The sequence below is a fragment of the Oncorhynchus tshawytscha genome, linkage group LG02 (assembly GCF_018296145.1).
Source record: "Oncorhynchus tshawytscha isolate Ot180627B linkage group LG02, Otsh_v2.0, whole genome shotgun sequence".
Classification (NCBI taxonomy): Eukaryota; Metazoa; Chordata; class Actinopteri; order Salmoniformes; family Salmonidae; genus Oncorhynchus; species Oncorhynchus tshawytscha.
The window spans coordinates 56,705,020-56,726,679 of record NC_056430.1 but is presented as its reverse complement, the minus strand read 5'-3'; the positions used below and the strand labels follow the sequence as shown (position 1 = coordinate 56,726,679).

The 21,660-nt window shown below is 41.8% G+C and overlaps 1 protein-coding gene across 8 annotated transcripts in view; it reads left to right on the top strand.

Moving 5' to 3' along the window:
- Window positions 1-4,940: 4,940 nt before the first annotated feature.
- chd6 (chromodomain helicase DNA binding protein 6) overlaps window positions 4,941-21,660 on the top strand; it is a 108,871-nt gene continuing 92,151 nt past the window's right edge. For 3 of the 8 annotated variants that reach the window (XM_024444697.2, XM_024444732.2, XM_024444675.2), the window contains exons 1-2: window positions 5,656-5,852; window positions 6,921-6,970. In XM_024444697.2, the coding sequence (XP_024300465.1) occupies window positions 5,783-5,852; window positions 6,921-6,970 (120 nt within the window). In that variant the 5' untranslated portion in view covers window positions 5,656-5,782. Of the gene's footprint in view, window positions 5,106-5,475; window positions 5,572-5,654; window positions 5,853-6,920; window positions 6,971-21,660 lie in introns of those variants that run through there. The other 5 variants (XM_024444687.2, XM_024444679.2, XM_024444724.2 and 2 more) reach the window with 4 other exon arrangements.

Sequence of the window (21,660 nt, the reverse complement as noted above, 5' to 3'; positions counted from 1 at the left end):
AAGCTGAAATAAATAATTCTACTATTATTCTGACATTTCACATTCTTCAAATAAAGTGGTGATCCTAACTGATTTACGACAGGACATTTTTACTAGGATTAAATGTCAGGAATTGTTCAAAACTGAGTTTAAATGTACTTTGCTGAGGTGTATGTAAACTTCTGACTTCAACTGTATACAGTGCCTTGCGAAAGTATTCGGCCCCCTTGAACTTTGCGACCTTTTGCCACATTTCAGGCTTCAAACATAAAGATATAAAACTGTATTTTTTTGTGAAGAATCAACAACAAGTGGGACACAATCATGAAGTGGAACAACATTTATTGGATATTTCAAACTTTTTTAACATATCAAAAACTGAAAAATTGGGCGTGCAAAATTATTCAGCCCCTTTACTTTCAGTGCAGCAAACTCTCTCCAGAAGTTCAGTGAGGATCTCTGAATGATCCAATGTTGACCTAAATGACTAATGATGATAAATACAATCCACCTGTGTGTAATCAAGTCTCCGTATAAATGCACCTGCACTGTGATAGTCTCCGAGGTCCGTTAAAAGGGCAGAGAGCATCATGAAGAACAAGGAACACACCAGGCAGGTCTGAGATACTGTTGTGAAGAAGTTTAAAGCCGGATTTGGATACAAAAAGATTTCCCAAGCTTTAAACATCCCAAGGAGCACTGTGCAAGCGATAATATTGAAATGGAAGGAGTATCAGACCACTGCAACTCTACCAAGACCTGGCCGTCCCTCTAAACTTTCAGCTCATACAAGGAGAAGACTGATCAGAGATGCAGCCAAGAGGCCAATGATCACTCTGGATGAACTGCAGAGATCTACAGCTGAGGTGGGAGACTCTGTCCATAGGACAACAATCAGTGGTATATTGCACAAATCTGGCCTTTATGGAAGAGTGGCAAGAACAAAGCCATTTCTTAAAGATATCCATAAAAAGTGTTGTTTAAAGTTTGCCACAAGCCACCTGGGAGACACACCAAACATGTGGAAGAAGGTGCTCTGGTCAGATGAAACCAAAATGGAACTTTTTGGCAACAATGCAAAACGTTATGTTTGGCGTAAAAGCAACACAGCTCATCACCCTGAACACACCATCCCCACTGTCAAACATGGTGGTGGCAGCATCATGGTTTGGGCCTGCTTTTCTTCAGCAGGGACAGGGAAGGTTCAAAAATAAACATATCCAGGTGTTAGAATGGCCAAGTCAAAGTCCAGACCTGAATCCAATCGAGAATCTGTGGAAAGAACTGAAAACTGCTGTTCACAAATGCTCTCCATCCAACCTCACTGAGCTCGAGCTGTTTTTCAAGGAGGAATGGGAAAACATTTCAGTCTCTCGATGTGCAAAACTGATAGAGACATACCCCAAGCGACTTACAGCTGTAATCGCAGCAAAAGGTGGCGCTACAAAGTATTAACTTAAGGGGGCTGAATAATTTTGCACGCCCAATTTTTCAGTTTTTGATTTGTTAAAAAAGTTTGAAATATCCAATAAATGTCGTTCCACTTCATGATTGTGTCCCACTTGTTGTTGATTCTTCACAAAAAAATACAGTTTTATATCTTTATGTTTGAAGCCTGAAATGTGGCAAAAGGTCGCAAAGTTCAAGGGGGCCGAATACTTTCGCAAGGCACTGTATATATATAATTTATAAATCCAAAAATGGATGGAGCAACTACAGATTGCCTCTTTAAGTCTATCAAAACGGTATGGGTTTGAGCATGTGTCCATCAGGTCTATGGATTTTTTTTATCAGCATGAATTGGATTGAGCAATAAAAGCCCCACTTTCATTCCATAGGCTGGGATCCGCACTATGCAGCTGTTGCATGGCTGTCCATTGGTTTAAAAAACATTGATTGATAGGCCATTTAAACTTATTGAATTCAACTATTATTGGGTTCAAATACACATTTAGATGTGTGAATAGCCATCCAAAACAACCACAATCCGTAAGGCCCAAATAGCTAAATGAGAGTGCAGCAGTGTGAGTCACGTCAATGCGGTAAGTAGATATCAATAATAAGTGATATCCGTATCGCCGTAGACTATACCACTGCTGTCATCCTTACCTCCAAGCGTTTATTCAAGTTGGATAATTTTTGGAATGCCGACAGCAGTCACACCATTTGAAGACATAGCTTGGACTGTAGCCTACAAAAACCTATTCTTGCTCTTTTCCAGCAATCCATCAAACACATTTGGTGTGTCATCATAGTGGTCTCTGACTTGTGGTCAGACTCGCTCAGGTGAAAAAAAATTACATTTAAATTTTTGCAATGCTGATTTGATTGTCATTGAGAAAACAGAGAAGTGTCAAATATTTTTTCTTCGCAAACATCCTTTATGAACTTAAAAGTAATTCTGAAGTAATTATCTAGTTTTTCAAAAAATCTTATTACAATATTTTTGCTGGTAGTGTAACAGATTAGTTACTGTTTTTTTTCTAAGGCCTTACATGTAACGGATTACATGTAATTCGATACTCCCCAACCATGTATATAAATGGTGGCAACATTATTTGTGAAGTATTTATGTAGTGCTTATGAATATTTTATGAATGCCCTAGCTATCAAGCTTGTTTTTGCCTTAACTAACCAGGTAAGTCATCGAGAACACATTATATTTTATAATAAAACCTGACCAAGAAGAAGCACTGTTATTGTGACATCATGAAAAGTGGTAGAGATGTTAAAATAACTGTTATTGTTACATTATAAAAAGTTATAGCAAAGTTACAATACCAAAGCATATTGTGACATAATGAAAAGTGGTAACAATGTTACAATAACAATGCTTATAGTGACATTCTGTAACAGCTACCCAATATTTAAGATTCTATTAAGCAATTTTGTATAACCGGCATCCTTTGATGGAAATGAAGTCATTTATTTTCAGAAGAGACATCTCATTAGGGAAAGGGCTTCTGTGTGGGGAGGTTGGTAGCACTTAATTTTACAGGCCTACTGTTTCCACTTAGTTTATCTAGTTAGTAGGTGGTTATGCATTAACAATGGATACTTTCATATAGGCCTAGAAATCAACACAATTGTTAACCTGGTACCAATGGTGCATGTGGTGCTTGATTGATTGAATCCCAGAGGAAGTTAGTCATGTGCTACAGTACCAGGATTTGGGATATCATCAGTGGCTGGATCATGGATGCCAAGGGGAACCAGGCTTCCCCAAAAAATTGGGGAAAAAAAGAATGTATCTTTAGTCTCTCTGTTTCATAATTTTCCTTCATGAAGGTAAGGGAAGTCAGCGAGCATCTGGCCTTCCTTGACAAAAAAAGTATCAAAAATGTGCTAATCAGCATTGAGCTAAACTTAGCGACCTCAACTGTGAATGGTCCTGGTGCATCAAAAAAAGTGTCAAGGGAAGCCAGCTTGGCTTTGACATCACTCCTATCAAATCCCATTGAGAGCACACGTCATTGACAGAAAAACTTGAATTGTTGCATCTCATTGTGCTGTTGTCCTCCAGTGGTTAGCTAGGCAGCTAGCTAAAATTGTCCATTTCCTAAATTATCCATGGATGGAGATAGAGATTTGGACATGTGGTTCAGATCCAACCGATAATTAATACATTGTTGTGCCCCTGGCCTGAGAGGATGTAAGTTCAATATGTAGCTGGATGTAGAAGACTAATGTTAACTAGCTAAAGTTGCCCATGAATGGAATTTAGGCTAACGAGCAAGCATTTTAGCCAGCTAGCGTAGGACAACAACAAATAAAAGAGTGTACTGTATGACAGAGTGATAGACCATTTCGTCAACATGAAAGAGAGAAGGATGGCATTGGCTTTTCTCTACACCTAGGGTGAGTCAACATGTTTTTCTACTTGCACGAACGCGCCCACACAGAAAGAGGAAACATGGGCAGCCACATCATATTTAGCTTATGTTGATTGGACTATATTGAAATGTTGAAATTAAAATTATGCTGGAATAGTGGAGGCAGCTCCTGTTTTCTTTGCGACTTGTGGTAACTCTGTGTATTTCTAAATCAAAAGTTCTTTAGTGGTCCGAAGATGTCAGAAACATTAACTTGCTTGATCATGCTGTAGGTCTTGTAACTGTCTGTTACTGTACATGCAATGTCCTTTGTAGACATCACTGGACAGTGGTTACTATCCGGTTTTGTGATTAAACAAAGGTGTGGTTGAATTGATCCTGTCACTGTGTCTTCTTATTGTCTTGACCTGTAAATAACTATATATCACAGTCGCAAGGCATATGAATTAACAGGTTATAGCGCATACAATGCAATTATCACAACAATGCAATTATCACAACATGTAGGTTGTAATATGTATTTTTTTTGGGGGGGGCTTGCTACTGGATACCAGTTGAATGGAGAATGAAAGCTGGAATAGGACTACAACAGACTTAAATTTACTATCCACCCGATGGGCAATAAATAATCTTACCTCACCCGACTCACCTGGTTTATTCATTGTATTCAACTGGTTTATTCACCTGACTCTATAGCATAGCCAAGAGAAAGTCACAGACAATAATCGAGGTGAACTGTCCAAGCCACTGAATATCTCCCTTGTACAGTAAACCCTAGCCTACAGCAAGGGGAGGCTAAGAAACTAGACAGTGACCTACCTGAGCATTAGCCAGGTAAACCAGGACACCTCACCATGCATATGTCCCTATACAAACATGTTTCAAAACAAAGTGTTATGACTGAATGATACTTGTAGGTTTAACTCACAGCAATCTACAACCACCCCATATGGGGAATCACAAAATGTGTCACTAACTCTGAAGACTTCACAGCAGTTGACGGACAAAATACATTTTGCTGATTAAATACTGAAGAATGCCAACGCGTTATAATCCAGGAAATTTCACATCCGGGAAATTAAACATGAGCAAAGACGTGGAATGTTACATTTTTTTCCTTCAACGAAAGCACCATGATTGGTGAATGCAAGGAAGAAGAAATATAAAACCACCGGAGAGCCGTACAGCAATGAAACCATTAGATTGAGACCACGAAAAAAAACGTGTTAAACGAAGGACCGAAAACCGAGTGACTTTCATGGCCGAAAAAGGAGGTTTTCGTGCGGTTTTATGGTAAGCGAATTACTACTATACAACCAATCACATAAAGGGTGCACATCAACGCAAATAACTAAAAGTGCACAATGGTGCTTGCAATATGGGTTAGTGCTATATTAGATCATTGGGACGTCCATATCCTAAATCCTAACCTCACCTCCTACCCTTACCTTAAACATAACTTAGCCATAACCCTAAACATTTACAATTTCAATTTATATGGTGGTATGGACGTCCCAGTGATCCCAAATAGCAAAGATATGCAATATGTAGCTCTCAGACAAACGTAGAACGGCACTCCTTGTTTGACAGCTGGAGAACCAATGGAAATATCCATCGACCCAGCTGCGCTATGGTGCAGCCAATGAAAAATAGAATGTTACGGGTCCAATTAAGGTTAGGCTGTTGTAGCAGGCGGCCAGTGCTAAACTTCACCAAATAATAGCTGTTTGTATTTTGGCTGCAGCAGTAGCCATTTTAGGTAAGTAGGTTTTTTAACTTTTTTTTTTTTTACTCTGTGTTGTATTGCTGGGTCTTGTGTTGTGGTATGGTTGGGGAGTCTCGAACTCGTGCATCCCTCATGAATGAACTCTCTGCTCTTGTGCTTTAAGAGGATTAAGAAATTGTACGGAGTTTTTTTTCCGCCGTCTCCCACCCCCCCTCAAATTTTGTATGCATTTTTCTAAACTGTCATGGCGTTTTGTGTCCTTGGAAATAAATGCGGGGGTAAAACCCAGTGTTCGGCAGCTGATGGCCTGACTGGTGAGTGTTGCCCGGGTAGGTGAGGTCTTATTGAGGGGTAGCGGCGGTGTCCCTGCGAGGAGTTTAAGGGGGTGTTAACACGTGTAAGGACTGGAATATATAACATCATTGCAGTGACATTAGAGTTAGCAGACTGGCTAGCTCGATAGATTGCTAATATAAATAGGACACGGTTCCCGCCGATGTAGTGTTTTTTTTTTTTTTTGCGGAGATGTTTTGATGATTAACGCGGTCTTAATCATATAAGAACGATCAATTTGCCAGCCAACTTGTAGCAATTCTGTTCTATAGGCTACTACTTAATGATAGCCAGCACAAGTCCTTACCATTAAAGGCACGTTCCCAACGGTAGGTAAATTATTCCTATGGAATTTTTTGTAGGCGATCTACACCAGGTGCGCCTCTGTGCAACAGAAAACAAAGACCCTGGTTGCACAGGTAAAATAGCCCCCTGCACCACTTAAGGTTCCTTTTGTAAACTTATAAACAAAGAAGCTATCCCCAAATAAGAGCTCGCTATGAGCGAATACGTTTTTGTCTGATTTTAGTTTAGGGCAAACTTAATTTAGAAAGCAATAGTGCATTTGGTGGTTATTTTAATCCGGTAGTTTGTTTCCTAGTTTGGCTCACTACTTTCAAAGTGTTATGCTGTAATTTACAAGTGTCTAACTTCAGTTGCACATTTTATTTCACATATAGCCTAGACTAGTTGACACATGAGTCAGACTTGCAGTAATTACATTGTAATTATTCATGGTGCCCAATCATGGAGGCCTAGATTTAATGTCTCACAAAAAAAGGCCTGGTGTAGTGTAACACAAATCTATCGATGGAGAAATGTGACAAACCAATGATCACCTGTTTATTGTATTTTACCTTCAGCTGTGTTTCATTTACATTTTAAGATTACTAATATCAATGATCTTTTATACAGAATAACTTTCTACAGGACTAGTCAACTAGAAATACCCCCCCCCCACCCCCTTTGCAAATAATTTGACCAGGTCCTAATAAGGTTAGTGTGTTTTGTTTTTCACTTTAATAAAGAAATATATTTCTGTGTCATAGATGCAGCGACGGTGAAGAGAAACATGAAGATACAAAATAAGGACAAACAGGTTTGCATCTTTTTGACCTGCATTGTTGTCTTGTGTCTTTACACACATATTAAGTTGTAAACAAATGTCTTCAGCAACCTTGAAATATAAAAATCAGGAATAGCACTGCCACTCAGCTCAATTCTGCCTTGAGTTGCCATAGTGTGTGGGTCGATATTTATGATCCTAAGTTCCTTCACAGATGGAATTGAAGGATGAGTCAGACCTATGTGTCTGACGCATCACACGCGTTACCATACAATGAGTATAGTCTCTTGGTCTCTGCTCATTTCTCACTGAGTTGTCCATGTTCGATGTTGAACCCAGGCCACACACAGAACTCTGTTCATTAGCCCTAGGGTCCTCAGGGCCTGAGGTGCTGGTTCGTGAGGGCCTTGTTAATGACAGGATTTCATTCTAAACCATGGCGATAGGCCTATTTGAACACCCATTCTGTAATGATAGATGCTATTTGTTTTAATGCCACAGTTTGCAATATGTCCTACAATTCAATGGTCATTTCGTAGATGATATACAAATGGTTCCTTGAACGATAGTCCCATTCCTTACCAAACAAGGTGAAGGATCAGCCTTTAATCAAGTGTGTTATCTGACTATGACAGCTCCAAGTCCCTCCATTCTCCAACAGAATCAATGTGCAGTGTTTCCCCTTTTTGTTCATGTAAATCGTTTAAACAATTTAAATTGTTGCCGCCACCCCAGAAAATATATATATTTTTTATTTCAGAATGACAAAACATATTTTCAATGTAAACTTAAACAACTAAAACCAGATCTAGATATTGGAGTGCTGTATTTATCTTTGAGAACTAACAACCACCAAATTAAAAACTAGACAGTCCTGGAGAATCTAACATTTCCAAAGTGTCATGTCATGGCCCATTGATTTTGTTATAATGTTTGAGTGACTTAGCATAAGAACACTGCATAAGCCATGGCAAAATGTGCACAATTGTAGGAAATTAGCTTTTAAACTGTAAATCTTTCTCTTTGCCCCATGGCAAAATGTGTAGAATAGCAGGAAAGTAGATTTAAAACATCATAATGTTGTCTCTGTGGCCAAGAGTAGGGCCTCAAATGTTTGGTCGGAGACCGTGCCATTGGCATGCCCGCAATGTTTTTATCCTGAGCAGATGATCACACCAACAAGTTGAGATGGGTTAGTGGCTGCTGGAATTCCCATGATACTGCTTATTTACAGAGTTGTTTCTTCAAAAGAATATTAACCAAAATCATAAATTTACCTCAGTGGCTGAATAAATATTGTACAATGAGATAAATAGGAAAGTGGCCAAACCTTAACAATTTTGCTTATTGAATTAAAATTAGTAACTGACAACATTACACAACAATGCAATGTCTCTTGCATTTTATTCATCAATCTCACATCCAGTTACTGTAACTCCTGGATTATTATATGTGACCGACCGCCTTGATTCGGTCTTATGTAGCAAAATTTGAAATGGTGTTTTTTTACATTGGATAAAAGCAGAGACACAGAGCTACAAAATGGTATATCATACACTGCATTTGAGGAACAATGGGAAAGTAATTCTGCTTTGAAAGTTGATGAACTTGTAACTTCATTTTTGAGAAAATGGCCTTTGAATGTTTTAGTACCTACTGGAGAGCTATTCTTTGTTTACACCCATTCAGCATCATTCACATCCTCTTAAGTGTGGCCTTCAAGGCAGAGTTGCAAAGAAAAAAACATATCTCAGATTGCCCAATAACAGTAAAAGATTAAGATGGGCAAAATAACACAGACACTGGACAGAGGAACTCTACCTAGAAGAAAAGCATTCCCGGAGTCAACCTCTTCACTATTGACATTGAGACCGGTGTTTTGCGGGTACTATTTAATGAAGCTGCCAGTTGAGGACTTGTGAGGCATCTGTTTCTCAAACTAGACACTCTAATGTACTTGTCCTCTTGCTCAGTTGTGCACGGCAGCCTCCCGCTCCTCTTTAGTTTCTGGTTAGTCAGTTTGCGCTGTTCTGTGAAGGGAGTAGTACACAGCCTTGTACGAGATCTTCAGTTTCTTGGAAATTTCTCGCATGGAATAGCCTTAATTTCTCAGAACAAGAAGACTGACGAGTTTCAGAACACAATTGTTTGTTTCTTGCCATTTTGAGCCTGTAATCGAACCCACAAATGCTGATGTTCCAGATACTCAACTAGTCTAAAGAAGTCCAGTTTGAATGCTTCTTTAATCAGCACAACAGTTTTCGGCTGTGCTAACAGAATTGTCATTGGAACACAGGAGTGATGGTTGCTGATAATGCCTATGTCGATATTCCATAAAAAATCAGCCGTTTCCAGCTATAGTAGTCATTTACAACATTGACAATGTCTACACTGTATTTCTGATCAATTTGATGTTATTTTAATGTGCTTTTCTTTAATACTTCTTATGGTATAGGGGACGCTTGCGTCCCACTTGGGGGAAAAAACAGGGAAAATGCAGCGCGGCAAATTCAAATAATGATATAAAGTCAAACATTCATTAAATCACACATGTAAGATACTCAATTAAAGCTACACTCGTTGTGAATCCAGCCAACATGTCAGATTTTAAAAAGCTTTTCGGTGAAAGCATTAAGAAGCTATTATCTGATGATAGCACTATGTCAATAAAGAGGGTAGCATATTTCAAACCTGCAGGCGCTACACAAAACGCTGAAATAAAATATAAAACATGCATTACCTTTGACAAGCTTCTTTTGTTGGCACTCCAATATGTCCCATAAACATCACAATTGGTCCTTTTTTTTCAATTAATTCCGTCCATATATACCCAAAATGTCCATTTATAAAGCGCGCTTACAAAAAAAACAGCTTACAAAAACAGAACGTCACTACAAAACATTTCAAAAGTTGCCTAATAAACCTTGCCAAAATATTTCAAACTACTTTTGTAATACAACTTTAGGTATTTTTAAATGTTAATAATCGATCAAATTGTAGACGGGGCTATCTGTGTTCAATACAGCAAGTAAACAAACCATGCTCCTTTTTACGTCTTGCGCAACTCTCAATAGGGTAACCTTGTTCCAGGATGTGCTTCTTCTTCTTTGCACAAATGAATAACCTCAACCAAATTCCAAAGACTGGTGACATCCAGTGGAAGTGGTAGGAACTGTAAAATGGTCCCTATCAAATATCCCTTGGCAAAGACAACGGAGGGAACGGTCAGAGGCAAAAAAGAAAAAAATTCTGAACAGTTAGTTCTCTGGGTTTTGCCTGCTACATAAGTTCTGTTATAGTCACAGACATGATTGAAAGAGTTTTAGAAACTTCAGTGTTTTCTATCCACATCTAATAATAATATGCATATCATATATTCCTGGCATGAGTAGCAGGATGTTGAAATTGGGCACGCTATTTAACCAAAAGTGAAAATGCTGCCCCCTATACCTTAATTGATACTACCCTTCCCGGATCCGGGTGCGTAATCATCGCCTGAAACTAATTAGCATAACGCAGCGGACATGCATATCCCTAGAAAATATTCCTATTCATGAAAATCTCAAATTAAATATATTGAGACACAGCTTAGCCTTTTGTAAATCACACTGTCATCTCAGATTTTCAAAATATGCTTTACAGCCAACGCTAGACAAGCATTTGTGTAAGTTTATCATAGCCTAGCATAGCATTATGCACTGCTAGCAGCAGGCAACATTTTCACGAAAATAAGAAAAGCAATCAAATTAAATAATTTACCTTTGAAGAACTTCGGATGTTTTCACTCACGAGACTCCCAGTTGGATAGCAAATGTTCCTTTTTCCCAAAAATATTATTTTTGTAGGCGAAATAGCTCCCGTTTGTTCTTCACGTTTGGCTGAGAAATCGCCCGGAAAATGCGGTCACTACAACGCCAAACTTTTTTCCAAATTAGCTCCATAATATTGACAGAAACATGGCCAACGTTGTTTAGAATCAATCCTCAAGGTGTTTTTCACATATCTATTCGATAATATATCTACCAATTGGTTTCTCATTAGAAGCGATTGGAATAATGGCTACTTCTGTACTTTACGCAAGATTTTCTGCGGGAGCCATCATGTGACCACTTGCTCAATGTGGTCCCTTACGGCTATTCTTCAACATAAATGCGTAAAAAGACGTCACAATGCTGTAGACACCTTGGGGAATACGTAGAAAACGTAAGCTCATTCGTAGCCCATTCACAGCCATATAAGGAGTCATTGGCATGCAGCGCTTTCAAAATATGGGGCACTTCCTGATTGGATTTTTATCTGGGTTTCGCCTGTAACAGCAGTTCTGTTGCACTCACAGACAATATCTTTGCAGTTTTGGAAATGTCAGAGTGTTTTCTATCCAAAGCTGTCAATTATATGCATAGTCGAGCATCTTGTCGTGACAAAATATCCCGTTTAAAACGGGAACGTTTTTTATCCAAAAATGAAATACTGCCCCCAGAGTTTCAAGAGGGGGTTAAAAAACAAGTACATTTCTAAGTGAGCCCAAACTTTTGAACGGTAGTGTACATCATGGATGGACGTCTCTCACTGTCTCGGATGCAATGGTTGCCATTAGTTTGAAGATGTATTCCGGAGACAGGTGTTTTCTCCTTAGCTATCATACTCAAATTCCACTCATTTCAAAACTGGGTCCTCCAGAAAGTAGTGAGCAACACTTATGTAGTTCTAAAAATAAAAAAAAGCTGCGTTAGACAGGATTACCTACACATACTGACCAGCTCAAATAGACAGAAGCGTGCTATATGGCAGACCAATCCAAACTCATCTCTCGGCATGTCCAGCCCTCTCATTATCTCAGCCAATCATGGCTAGTGGAAAGGTTTCTGCATTTCTGTGGCTAAACCAACTAGGCTCGTAATTTAAAAATATATATATTCATAGTTACAGATGGCATACAAGTCTGTAATTAAGGCACATGAAAGTTCACATGTTCCAGAAGGAAAATAAATACATATTACGTTCAAATGTTCTTTGTTTCTTTCTCCTGTGACGTAGTGACCCGCGGCATACGCCTAGTTTCCTGAAATTAGGATAGAAAACTTTAAATGTTAGTAAGGTTGACAGAAGTGGCACATACCTGATTCTGACAAGTCCATGCTTGTGTCTGGTCCACCATCATGCTACCTCAATGGACTAGACTCGTCTCGAGTCTAGTCCATTGGGGCATCCTAGATTCGAGCCAATGTCTTAAGTAGTTGAACATGTTATTACTCTAATTTTGTGAAAGTGACGAACTGACACGTTTTCATTTTTGTCAAAAACAACTATATATCGAAGGAGTGCCTTTGATTTGACAGCCTGCACAAGACGAATGTTAGACCCGGTGATGTGTTCCTACCCATGAAGTTAGCTAGCCAAAGTCACCATGACATCGCCTACAAGCTTGATCGGGGATTTCTATTGGAGAAGCAGTTTCTGCCCCTCTTCTTACTCTGTCTTTGACTAGATATCCCATTCAGAAGAATGTCTTAGAAGGACAAGGACATTCTTCACATCCCTGCTATGCCAGATGGTTAGTTAGGCGATTTAGTTAAATTCATTTCAATTCATGTTTCATTGGGTTTTCAGCTGGAAACAGAGCGAGAACAGGGAATGGAAGTCATGATTATGGCTCGGACAGAAAATGTTGCACTTTGTATGGACTAATCTACTGTAGCCCATGGTGATGAGTAGGGACGGGGGACGCTAGATCAGGCTGAAAGATGGGCTTGCTTCTTCATGGAGCACTGTCGCTTGGTTTTGGCCTGTTGGACTGTGATGCGGGCAGATGCCCATTTAGAATGGGAACTATACACTTGGCCTGTTCTGCCTGTACACATGCACCATGATGAATGCTTTAATGCTGAAACACATTGGTTTAATAAAGGAGCACTTTTATATTGAACTGATATTTTCCTCAGTAGCTGAATAACTATTGCACAATGAGGATAACAGGATCTACGCTATTTTGCTTTTAGAATTGTAATTCATAAGTGGCAACATTACACAACACACTGGCATGGATTAATTCAAGTACATTACACTTACGCATATTTTACTATTTTATTTATTTCACCTTTATTTAACCAGGTAGGCCAGTTGAGAACAAGTTCTCATTTACAACTGCTACCTGGCCAATATAAAGCAAAGCAGTGTGACAAATACAACACAGTTACACATTCGAACATACAGTCAACAACACAATAGAAAAACTGATATACAGTGTGTGCAAATGTAGTAAGATTAGGGAGGTAAGGCAATAAATAGGCCATAGTGATGAAATAATTACAATTTAGCATTAGCACTGGAGTGATAGATGTGCAGATGATGTGCAAGTAGAGATACCAGGGTGCAAAAAAACAAAAGCAATATGGGGATAAGGTAGTTGGGTGGGCTATTTACAGATGAGCTGTGTACAGGTGCAGTGATCGGTAAGCAGCTCTGGCAGCTGATGCTTATAGTTAGTGAGGGAGATAAGACTCCAGCTTCAGTGACTTTTGCAATTCGTTCCAGTCATTGGCAGCAGAGAACTGGAAGGAAAGGTGGCCAAAGTAGATGTTGGCTTTGGGGATGACCAGTGAAATATACCTGCTGGAGCGTGTGCTACAGGTAAATCAAATCAAATCAAATTTTATTTGTCACATACACATGGTTAGCAGATGTTAATGCGAGTGTAGCGAAATGCTTGTGCTTCTAGTTCCGACAATGCAGTAATAACGAGCAGGTAATCTAACTAACAATTCCAAAAAAAAAAAAAAAAAAAAAACTACTGTCATACACAGTGTAAGGGGATAAAGAATATGTACATAAGGATATATGAATGAGTGATGGTACAGAGCAGCATAGGCAAGATACAGTAGATGATATCGAGTACAGTATATACATATGAGATAAGTATGTAAACCAAGTGGCATAGTTAAAGTGGCTAGTGATACATGTATTACATAAGGATGCAGTCGATGATATAGAGTACAGTATCAACGTATGCATATGAGATGAACAATGTAGGGTAAGTAACATTATATAAGGTAGCATTGTTTAAAGTGGCTAGTGATATATTTACATCATTTCCCATCAATTCCCATGATTAAAGTGGCTGGAGTAGAGTCAGTGTCATTGACAGTGTGTTGGCAGTAGCCACTCAATGTTAGTGGTGGCTGTTTAACAGTCTGATGGCCTTGAGATAGAAGCTGTTTTTCAGTCTCTCGGTCCCAGCTTTGATGCACCTGTACTGACCTCGCCTTCTGGATGGCAGCGGGGTGAACAGGCAGTGGCTCGGGTGGTTGATGTCCTTGATGATCTTTATGGCCTTCCTGTAGCATCGGGTGGTGTAGGTGTCCTGGAGGGCAGGTAGTTTGCCCCCGGTGATGCGTTGTGCAGACCTCACTACCCTCTGGAGAGCCTTACGGTTGAGGGCGGTGCAGTTGCCATACCAGGCGGTGATACAGCCCGCCAGGATGCTCTCGATTGTGCATCTGTAGAAGTTTGTGAGTGCTTTTGGTGACAAGCCGAATTTCTTCAGCCTCCTGAGGTTGAAGAGGCGCTGCTGCGCCTTCCTCACGATGCTGTCTGTGTGAATGGACCAATTCAGTTTGTCTGTGATGTGTATGCCGAGGAACTTAAAACTTGCTACCCTCTCCACTACTGTTCCATCGATGTGGATGGGGGTGTTCCCTCTGCTGTTTCCTGAAGTCCACAATCATCTCCTTAGTTTTGTTGACGTTGAGTGTGAGGTTATTTTCCTGACACCACACTCCGAGGGCCCTCACCTCCTCCCTGTAGGCCGTCTCGTCGTTGTTGGTAATCAAGCCTACCACTGTTGTGTCGTCCGCAAACTTGATGATTGAGTTGGAGGCGTGCATGGCCACGCAGTCGTGGGTGAACAGGGAGTACAGGAGAGGGCTCAGAACGCACCCTTGTGGGGCCCCAGTGTTGAGGATCAGCGGGGAGGAGATGTTGTTGCCTACCCTCACCACCTGGGGGCGGCCCGTCAGGAAGTCCAGTACCCAGTTGCACAGGGCAGGGTCGAGACCCAGGGTCTCGAGCTTGATGACGAGCTTGGAGGGTACTATGGTGTTGAATGCCGAGCTGTAGTCGATGAACAGCATTCTCACATAGGTATTCCTCTTGTCCAGATGGGTTAGGGCAGTGTGCAGTGTGGTTGAGATTGCATCGTCTGTGGACCTATTTGGGCGGTAAGCAAATTGGAGTGGGTCAAGGGTGTCAGGTAGGGTGGAGGTGATATGGTCCTTGACTAGTCTCTCAAAGCACTTCATGATGACGGATGTGAGTGCTACGGGCGGTAGTCGTTTAGCTCAGTTACCTTAGCTTTCTTGGGAACAGGAACAATGGTGGCCCTCTTGAAGCATGTGGGAACAGCAGACTGGTATAGGGATTGATTGAATATGTCCGTAAACACACCGGCCAGCTGGTCTGCGCATGCTCTGAGGGCGCGGCTGGGGATGCCGTCTGGGCCTGCAGCCTTGCGAGGGTTAACACGTTTAAATGTCTTACTCACTTCGGCTGCAGTGAAGGAGAGACCGCATGTTTCCGTTGCAGGCCGTGTCAGTGGCACTGTATTGTCCTCAAAGCGGGCAAAAAGTTATTTAGTCTGCCTGGGAGCAAGACATCCTGGTCCGTGACTGGGCTGGGTTTCTTCCTGTAGTCCGTGATTGACTGTAGACCCTGCCACATACCTCTTGTGTCTGAGCCGTTGAATTGAGATTCTACTTTGTCTCTGTACTGGCGCTTAGCTTGTTTGATAGCCTTGCGGAGGGAATAGCTGCACTGTTTGTATTCAGCCATGTTACCAGACACCTTGCCCTGATTAAAAGCAGTGGTTCGTGCCTTCAGTTTCACACGAATGCTGCCATCAATCCACGGTTTCTGGTTAGGGAATGTTTTAATCGTTGCTATGGGAACGACATCTTCAACGCACGTTCTAATGAACTCGCACACCGTATCAGCGTATTCGTCAATGTTGTTGTCTGACGCAATACGAAACATCTCCCAGTCCACGTGATGGAAGCAGTCTTGGAGTGTGGAGTCAGCTTGGTCGGACCAGCGTTGGACAGACCTCAGCGTGGGAGCTTCTTGTTGGAGTTGCTATGGTTACCAGTGAGCTGAGAGAAGGCGGGGGTTTACCTAGCAAAGACTTATAGATGACCTGGAGCCAGTGGGTTTGGCGACGGATATGTAGCGAGTGTCAGCCAACGAGAGCATACAGGTCGCAGTGGTGGGTAGTATATGAGGCTTTAGTGACAAAACGGATAGCACTATGATAGACTACATCCAATTTGCTGAGTAGTGTTGGAGGCTATTTTGTAAATGACATTGCCAAAGTCAAGGATCGGTAGGATGGTCAGTTTTACGAGGGAATGAGTGAAGGAGGTTTGTTGTGAAATAGGAAGCCAGTTCTAGATTTAATTTTGGATTGGAGATGCTTAATGTGAGTTTGGAAGGAGAGTTTACAGTCTAACCAGACACTTAGGTATTTGTAGTTGTTCACATATTCTAAGTCAGAACCGTCCAGAGTAGTGATGCAAGTTGGGCGGGTGGGTGAAGAGCATGCATTTAGTTATACTAGCATTTAAGAGCAGTTGTAGTCCACGGAAGGAGTGTTGTATGGCTTTGAAGCTCGTTTAGAGGTTTGTTAACACAGTGTCCAAATAAGGGCCAGATGTATACAGAATGGTGTCGTCTGCGTAGAGGTGGATCAGAGAATCACCAGCAGCAAGAGCGACAGCATTGATATGTACAGAGAAAAGAGTCGGCCCGAGATCTGAACCCTGTGGGACCCCCATAGAGACTGGCAGAGGTCCGGACAACAGGCCCTCTGATTTGACACACTGAACTCTGTCTGAGAAGTAATTGGTGAACCAAGCAAGGCAGTCATTTGAGAAACCAAGGCTATTGAGTCTGACAATAAGAATGCGGTGATTGACAGAGTCAAAAGCCTTGGCCAGGTCATTGAAGACGGCTGCACAGTACTGTCTTTTATCAATGGCGGTTATGATATCGTTTAGGACCTTGAGCGTGGCTGAGGTGCATCCATGACCAGCTCTGAAACCAGATTGCAAAGAGGAGAAGGGTGGGATTTGAAATGGTCAGTGATCTGTTTGTTAACTTGGCTTTCGAAGACTTTAGAAAGGTAGGGCAGGATGGATTTAGGTCTCTAACAGTTTGGGTCTAGAGTGTCTCCCCCTTTGTAGAGGGGGATGACCGCGGTAGCTTTCCAATCTTTAGGGATCTCAGAGATACGAAAGAGAGTTTGAACAGGCTAGTAATAGGGATTGCAACAATTTCGGCTGATAATATTGGAGAGGGTCCAGATTGTCTAGCCCAGCTGATTTGGGTGAAGGAGAAGCGGGGGGGTAGCCAGGTGGAAAGCGTGGCCGACCGTAGAAAAATGCTTTTTGAAATTCTCAATTATCCTAGATTTAATCTAATATGTTTTTGCACTATTGATTAGAGCCTGTAAGTAAGCATTTCACTGTAAGGTCTTCACCTGTTGTATTCGGCGCACGTAACAAATGAACTTTGATTTGATTTATTTAGTTTCTTAGCCTCAGTGCAGTGGGCAACTGGAAGGAGGTGCTCTTATTCTAAATGGACTTTACAGTGGCCCAAATCCTTTTGGAACTAGTGCTACAGGATGCAAATTTCTTTTTGAAAAATCTAGTCTTTGCTTTCCTATCTGACTGTGTATATTGGTTCCTGACTTTTCTGAGAAGTTGCATATCATGGGGGCTAATCGATGCTAACGCCACAGGATGTTTTTGTGCTGGTCAATGGCAGTCAAGTTGAGTGAACCAGGGGCTATATCTGTTCTTAGTTCTACATATTTTGAATGGGGCATGCTTATTTAAGATTGTGAGGCAGTGATTGCTGAGATCCTGGTTGAAGACAGCAGAGGTGTATTTAGAGGGCAAGTTTGTCAGGAGGGTGACCATGTTTACAGATTTGGGGTTGTACCTGGTGGGTTCCTTGATAATTTGTGTGAGATTGAGGGCGTCTCGTTTAGATTGTAGGACTGCCGGGGTGTTAAGCATATCTCAGTTTACGTCACCTAACAGAACGAACTCTGAAGATAAATGGGGGGCAATCAATTCACATATAGTGTCCAGTGCACAGCTGGGAGCAGAGTGGGGTCTATAACAGGCGGCAACAGTGAGAGATTTATTTCTGGAGAGAATCATTTTTAAAATTAGAAGCTCGAACTGTTTGGGCATAGACCTGGAAAGTATGACAGAACTTTGCAGGCTATCTCTGGAGTTGATAGCAACTCCTCCCCCTTTGGCAGTTCTATCTTGACGGAAAATGTTATAGTTGGGTATGGAAATCGCAGAATTTTTGGTGGCCTTCCTAAACAGGAATTCAGACACGGCAAGGACATCAGGGTTGGCGGAGTGTGCTAAAGCAGTGAGTAAAACAAACTTAGGGAGGAGGCTTCTGATATTAACATGCATGAAACCAAGGCTTTTTCAGTTACAGAAGACAACAATTGAGAGTTCCTGGGGACACGCAGGGTCTGGGTTAACCTCCACATCACCCGAGGAACAGAGGAGGAGTAGGATGAGGGTACAGCTAAAGGCTATCAAAACCGGTCATCTAGTGCGTTTGGGACAGAATAAAAGGAGCAAATTTCTGGACGTGGTAGAATAGATTCAGGGCATAATGTACAGACGAGTATGGTGGGGTGTGGGCACAGTGGAGGTAAACCCAGGCACTGGGTGATGATAAGAGAGGTTGCATCTCTGGATGCGCTAGTTATGCTGTGTGAGGTGTGTGGGACAAAGGAGATGTCTGAGGTATGTTGAGTGGGACTAGGGGCTCCGCAGTAAACTAAAACAATGATAACTATCCTAAACAACCGTATACAAGGCATATTGACATTTGAGAGAGACATAAAGCGAGGCATAAAGCAATCACAGGCGTTGATTGGGAGAGGTATGACAACGGGTAAGACAACAACAGCTAATCAGCTAAGACAGCCACTACAGGTAAAATGGCGATGAATGGGCAGGGAGAGCCGGTTAACTACACGCAGGGCCTGAGTTCGGGGCTGTGGCCGACAGATAAACCCCAAAAAATAAACAAAATGGAGTACTGTGATTAATGAACAGTCCAGCAGGCATCAGCTATGCAGCTATGTAGCCAATTGAACAGCAATAGATGGAACAGGTAAGCCGCGGGGTAGTCATTACTACGCTAGCACGCGGGAGACACAGCGTTTAAAGTTAGAAGGCCGGTGTTAGTAGAAGCGTCTGCTGCGACGTCCGGCAAAGGCCGGTTGATGGCACAGCGGATGGAGTTCTGTCGGCAGACCAGTTGTGGTGGTACAGTGGGGCGCTGTGTCGACAAAGGGTCCAGGCCAGATGGCGAAAGAGGTATTGTAGTTGTAGTAATTTTGTTTGCTAGCCGGGCTCGCAGCTAACTGGTGCTAGCTTTGGGGCAGGAGCGTTAGCCACCATAGCCAATCGGTGGCAGCTAGCTAACAGGGATCATCCGATGCAGAACTTACGGCAAGGATCCGGTGGAGTAGTGGATTCTAGCCGTGTTAGGGTAGAGTCCGCGAGGCATCAGCTGTGTAGCCGAGTGATCACTGAGTAGGCCGGGAGGTGGGCCTGGCTCAGAGCTAGCTTCGTGGCTGGGTCACTCGGTAGCAGGTAGCTAGCTAGCTGTGGTGATCAGGAGAAATGGTCCAGGGCTTACGGCAGGAATCCGGCATTGTAGTGGAGAAAACAGTCTGATACTGGCAGGCTGGCAAGTATTATCCAGGCTAAAAAACGGCAGGTGTCTGTGTGGAGGGTAAAGGCCGCTGGCAGTGGCTGACAATGACTAAATAGCTAGTAGCTAATTAGCTGTTTAGCTTCTGATGGCTAGCTCCCGATGGAGGTTCTGGCTATAAGGTCTAAAAAAAATTGCAGATCCGTATCACATTGGGTGAGGAGAGTTACCGGAAGGTATATTTAATTTAAAAATGGAAAAGGGATTGAAAGGAAATGACAAACCACGTCTGCACTGCTACGCCATCTTGGATATTACACAATAAGGTGTAATAAAGGGGAACAAGGCTACTCAATGGAATAAATCAAATCAAATCAAATCAAATTTTATTTGTCACATACACATGGTTAGCAGATGTTAATGTGAGTGTAGCGAAATGCTTGTGCTTCTAGTTCCGACAATGCAGTAATAACGAACAAGTAATCTAACTAACAATTCCAAAAAACTACTGTCTTATACACAGTGTAAGGGGATAAAGAATATGTACATAAGGATATATGAATGAGTGATGGTACAGAGCAGCATAGGCAAGATACAGTAGATGATATCGAGTACAGTATATACATATGAGATGAGTATGTAAACCAAGTGGCATAGTTAAAGTGGCTAGTGATACATGTATTACATAAGGATGCAGTCGATGATATAGAGTACAGTATCTACGTATGCATATGAGATGAATAATGTAGGGTAAGTAACATTATATAAGGTAGCATTGTTTAAAGTGGCTAGTGATATATTTACATCATTTCCCATCAATTCCCATTATTAAAGTGGCTGGAGTAGAGTCAGTGTCATTGACAGTGTGTTGGCAGTAGCCACTCAATGTTAGTGGTGGCTGTTTAACAGTCTGATGGCCTTGAGATAGAAGCTGTTTTTCAGTCTCTCGGTCCCAGCTTTGATGCACCTGTACTGACCTCGCCTTCTGGATGACAGCGGGGTGAACAGGCAGTGGCTCGGGTGGTTGATGTCCTTGATGATCTTTATGGCCTTCCTGTAGCATCGGGTGGTGTAGGTGTCCTGGAGGGCAGGTAGTTTGCCCCCGGTGATGCGTTGTGCAGACCTCACTACCCTCTGGAGAGCCTTACGGTTGAGGGCGGTGCAGTTGCCATACCAGGCGGTGATACAGCCCGCCAGGATGCTCTTGATTGTGCATCTGTAGAAGTTTGTGAGTGCTTTTGGTGACAAGCCGAATTTCTTCAGCCTCCTGAGGTTGAAGAGGCGCTGCTGCGCCTTCCTCACGATGCTGATATCGTTCCTAAAAGATAATTGGAGGAACAATGTTTTAGGAACAGATTTATTTATTTTTGACAACCTTACAGGTACATTAAGACTAATTTGTGGAAAACATCTCATCTCGCTGCAAGCTCATCAAAAGTGCACCATCTTTACATTTTTGTACTTTTATGATCAACTATTCAATCTGTGGACCGTCTGTTTCGTAGTCTTTTATGTATGTTTCTCTGGTAACACAAAAGAGAAACTGAATATGATGTAGCCTATACCTCATCACTGCACTGATTGTGCTAGCTAGACGCTCCTGTGACCATGTCTGTTTATTTTACCCAATCTTCTAACATTGGCACTAGGTGTACAGTAAAAGGCAATAGACTGGTTGACAAAACACCCAAACGTCATATTGTGGTTTGTTGGTACAGGGCCGGCGCTATGGAGATGACAAAGCTGGAAATGCACTTAACCCTAAATCTTGAGCAAGGCACTTAACCCTAATTGCTCCAGGGGTGCTGAACAATGGCGACCCTGGCCATGACCCCACTCCCTGTTGCTGTGTCATGGGGAGTTTGGATATGCTAAAAACACATTTCCATTATACTTGTGTGTAACAAGACAAATATAAGCACCCACACTAATAATAATAATAATAATAATAACCTTTTGCATACGTGAGTTCC